Consider the following 4090-nt stretch of genomic DNA (forward strand, 5'->3'; position numbering starts at 1 on the left):
CTCGCAGATTACTCGTCAACAAAGTCTCGAATGTATCCATTTCCTGTAAATCGATTTTGCCGCTACTTTGTAGTACGAAAAATTTTAATATTTTGTAGAGAAAAAAAAGTTATCCGTACTGTCTCCCCTGACATTGACGTCCCAGAATAGCAGGGCCTTAGGTTCTACTCTTCCTTCTGTCCTATCCTCCTTTCGCCGGCAAGGCTCTTTGCTTTGTAAATAGGGTAGTCCTATTTTAGGCGGGGCCCACCCTTAGCTTGAGCGTCGGATCGCGAATGTTCCGTCTGCGTGATGGTTGATTCGATTGATCGACCGCCTTTATTTTGTAAGATTCCCCCTTTTTTAATGCTACGAGCATTTAGTATTATAATAGACCGTTTTTTGTTTGTGGTCTTGGAGATTGATAACCGAAGGTTAAAAATGTGCCAACATTGGTTAATTAAGGGGATATTGGACATTACATCATTACCAAACATAAATCATAATAACATTAAACATTAATAAACCCGTATCCATAATCATAAGTTTATGTTTTAAGAGAGTAGATCTTATTGATAAATTAATCGGTCGGATCAATCGACCCTCCCGATCGCCAGCGCCAAACCTAAGGGGTGAGCACCCGCCGAAAATAGGACTTGCCTATTCCTAGCAATGCTTCCTGGACGACCAAAAAGAGGCATAGGACAGAGAGAGAGCTAAAGCCTTGCTAATTCTGGAATCGTTCAATGTTAATTAACGGTGCTCCTGGCTTTTGACTTGTTTTTCCGTGGTTTTTAACGAGTATAGTATCCGTTTACTTGTCGGTTTTGTAGAGTGGCATGATAACTTCAGTTTGCCACAATCAGCGCGTAACCGTGTTCTAGAGTTATTTACCGTGGGGTAGAAGATCAGTATTTAACTTTTAATGGGTGTTAGAGTCTATCAATGAATGTAAGTGGCTCATTGGATGCAGTGGTCCATTTTTGTAGATGAAATACCCTGACTCAAGGAAGTGTATTTTTTTTGTTTTTTTTTTTTTTTTTTTTTTTTTTTTTTTTTTTTTTTTTTTTTAAGAGGTTTGACAGAGGGAACTTTAACTGCTATGGTCTTATCGTCCCGAAATCGAGGAGAGAAGGAAGACAGGATAGGAGAAAGCCAGCCGTTTCCGAGAACGAACATTATCCCATCAGGATAAAATCCGCCCCGGGCGGGAATCGAACCCGCGGCCTAGCGCTTACAAGGCAGACGCACTACCAACTAAGCTAACTAGGCTGGCAATGCTCAGGTTTCATTGACCGGAAGTTTAACCTCCATTTGGCGACAATCTGGCTACTCACATTGACTTAGGAGACCGGAAAAAGCCAACAGCACTTCATTTCTGCCATTCTACTACGGGCTGGGCTCTGAAAATTTAGAGCGTTTGCACCTCTTTGGAGTGAGGATCTGTTTTACTTACGTGGTGTCCAGGACAGTTTGCACCTCTTTGGAGTGAGGATCTGTTTTACTTACGTGATGTCCAGAACAGTTTGCACCTCTTTGGAGTGAGGATCTGTTTTACTTACGTGATGTCCAGAACAGTTTGCACCTCTTTGGAGTGAGGATCTGTTTTACTTACGTGATGTCCAGAACAGTTTGCACCTCTTTGGAGTGAGGATCTGTTTTACTTACGTGATGTCCAGAACAGTTTGCACCTCTTTGGAGTGAGGATCTGTTTTACTTACGTGATGTCCAGAACAGTTTGCACCTCTTTGGAGTGAGGATCTGTTTTACTTACGTGATGTCCAGAACAGTTTGCACCTCTTTGGAGTGAGGATCTGTTTTACTTACGTGATGTCCAGAACAGTTTGCACCTCTTTGGAGTGAGGATCTGTTTTACTTACGTGATGTCCAGAACAGTTTGCACCTCTTTGGAGTGAGGATCTGTTTTACTTACGTGATGTCCAGAACAGTTTGCACCTCTTTGGAGTGAGGATCTGTTTTACTTACGTGATGTCCAGAACAGTTTGCACCTCTTTGGAGTGAGGATCTGTTTTACTTACGTGATGTCCAGAACAGTTTGCACCTCTTTGGAGTGAGGATCTGTTTTACTTACGTGATGTCCAGAACAGTTTGCACCTCTTTGGAGTGAGGATCTGTTTTACTTACGTGATGTCCAGAACAGTTTGCACCTCTTTGGAGTGAGGATCTGTTTTACTTACGTGATGTCCAGAACAGTTTGCACCTCTTTGGAGTGAGGATCTGTTTTACTTACGTGATGTCCAGAACAGTTTGCACCTCTTTGGAGTGAGGATCTGTTTTACTTACGTGATGTCCAGAACAGTTTGCACCTCTTTGGAGTGAGGATCTGTTTTACTTACGTGATGTCCAGAACAGTTTGCACCTCTTTGGAGTGAGGATCTGTTTTACTTACGTGATGTCCAGAACAGTTTGCACCTCTTTGGAGTGAGGATCTGTTTTACTTACGTGATGTCCAGAACAGTTTGCACCTCTTTGGAGTGAGGATCTGTTTTACTTACGTGATGTCCAGAACAGTTTGCACCTCTTTGGAGTGAGGATCTGTTTTACTTACGTGATGTCCAGAACAGTTTGCACCTCTTTGGAGTGAGGATCTGTTTTACTTACGTGATGTCCAGAACAGTTTGCACCTCTTTGGAGTGAGGATCTGTTTTACTTACGTGATGTCCAGAACAGTTTGCACCTCTTTGGAGTGAGGATCTGTTTTACTTACGTGATGTCCAGAACAGTTTGCACCTCTTTGGAGTGAGGATCTGTTTTACTTACGTGATGTCCAGAACAGTTTGCACCTCTTTGGAGTGAGGATCTGTTTTACTTACGTGATGTCCAGAACAGTTTGCACCTCTTTGGAGTGAGGATCTGTTTTACTTACGTGATGTCCAGAACAGTTTGCACCTCTTTGGAGTGAGGATCTGTTTTACTTACGTGATGTCCAGAACAGTTTGCACCTCTTTGGAGTGAGGATCTGTTTTACTTACGTGATGTCCAGAACAGTTTGCACCTCTTTGGAGTGAGGATCTGTTTTACTTACGTGATGTCCAGAACAGTTTGCACCTCTTTGGAGTGAGGATCTGTTTTACTTACGTGATGTCCAGAACAGTTTGCACCTCTTTGGAGTGAGGATCTGTTTTACTTACGTGATGTCCAGAACAGTTTGCACCTCTTTGGAGTGAGGATCTGTTTTACTTACGTGATGTCCAGAACAGTTTGCACCTCTTTGGAGTGAGGATCTGTTTTACTTACGTGATGTCCAGAACAGTTTGCACCTCTTTGGAGTGAGGATCTGTTTTACTTACGTGATGTCCAGAACAGTTTGCACCTCTTTGGAGTGAGGATCTGTTTTACTTACGTGATGTCCAGAACAGTTTGCACCTCTTTGGAGTGAGGATCTGTTTTACTTACGTGATGTCCAGAACAGTTTGCACCTCTTTGGAGTGAGGATCTGTTTTACTTACGTGATGTCCAGAACAGTTTGCACCTCTTTGGAGTGAGGATCTGTTTTACTTACGTGATGTCCAGAACAGTTTGCACCTCTTTGGAGTGAGGATCTGTTTTACTTACGTGATGTCCAGAACAGTTTGCACCTCTTTGGAGTGAGGATCTGTTTTACTTACGTGATGTCCAGAACAGTTTGCACCTCTTTGGAGTGAGGATCTGTTTTACTTACGTGATGTCCAGAACAGTTTGCACCTCTTTGGAGTAGAAGTTTGATACAAAACGGGTTACAAAAAGCGCAAACAAGAAAATGAAACAATTACTGCTAAATTAGGCGCTGGTTTGTGTCGTAGCATGCCCATCCCGTAGAGACACAATGCTTCCCATTTAGGTGCTGGGTCAACACGAGAACAACAGAAAGTAATCCGTTGAAATAGTTACAATCGAAGTACTAGTACATTTTTATTTATTATTTTTTTTTTTTTCGAGGTTGGGGTTCGAACACAGGTATTCTCAGGGTGTCTACCAGACTGGAAAACCGGGAAAAGTCAGGGAATTTCATGGGGACTGGAAAAGTCAGGGAAAAGTCAGGGAATTTCACCTATGCAGGAAGAACTCAGGTTGTGAGTTTCGGATAGAGAAGTAAGTGTCCAGCTTCTTC

The 4090-nt window shown here is 42.6% G+C and overlaps 1 protein-coding gene across 1 annotated transcript in view; it reads right to left on the minus strand.

The window, feature by feature from the left end:
• The window catches only part of LOC103517817, a gene marked incomplete at its 5' end in the record, with an annotated part of 7744 nt that extends 3654 nt beyond the window's left edge, over positions 1-4090 (minus strand). Inside the window, 2 exon segments of the mRNA XM_026829786.1 lie at positions 1436-1477; positions 4031-4090. Coding sequence (XP_026685587.1) covers positions 1436-1477; positions 4031-4090 — 102 coding nt within the window.

Source organism: Diaphorina citri, unplaced genomic scaffold, assembly GCF_000475195.1.
Source record: "Diaphorina citri unplaced genomic scaffold, Diaci psyllid genome assembly version 1.1 scaffold1973, whole genome shotgun sequence".
In the NCBI taxonomy this organism is placed as follows: Eukaryota; Metazoa; Arthropoda; class Insecta; order Hemiptera; family Psyllidae; genus Diaphorina; species Diaphorina citri.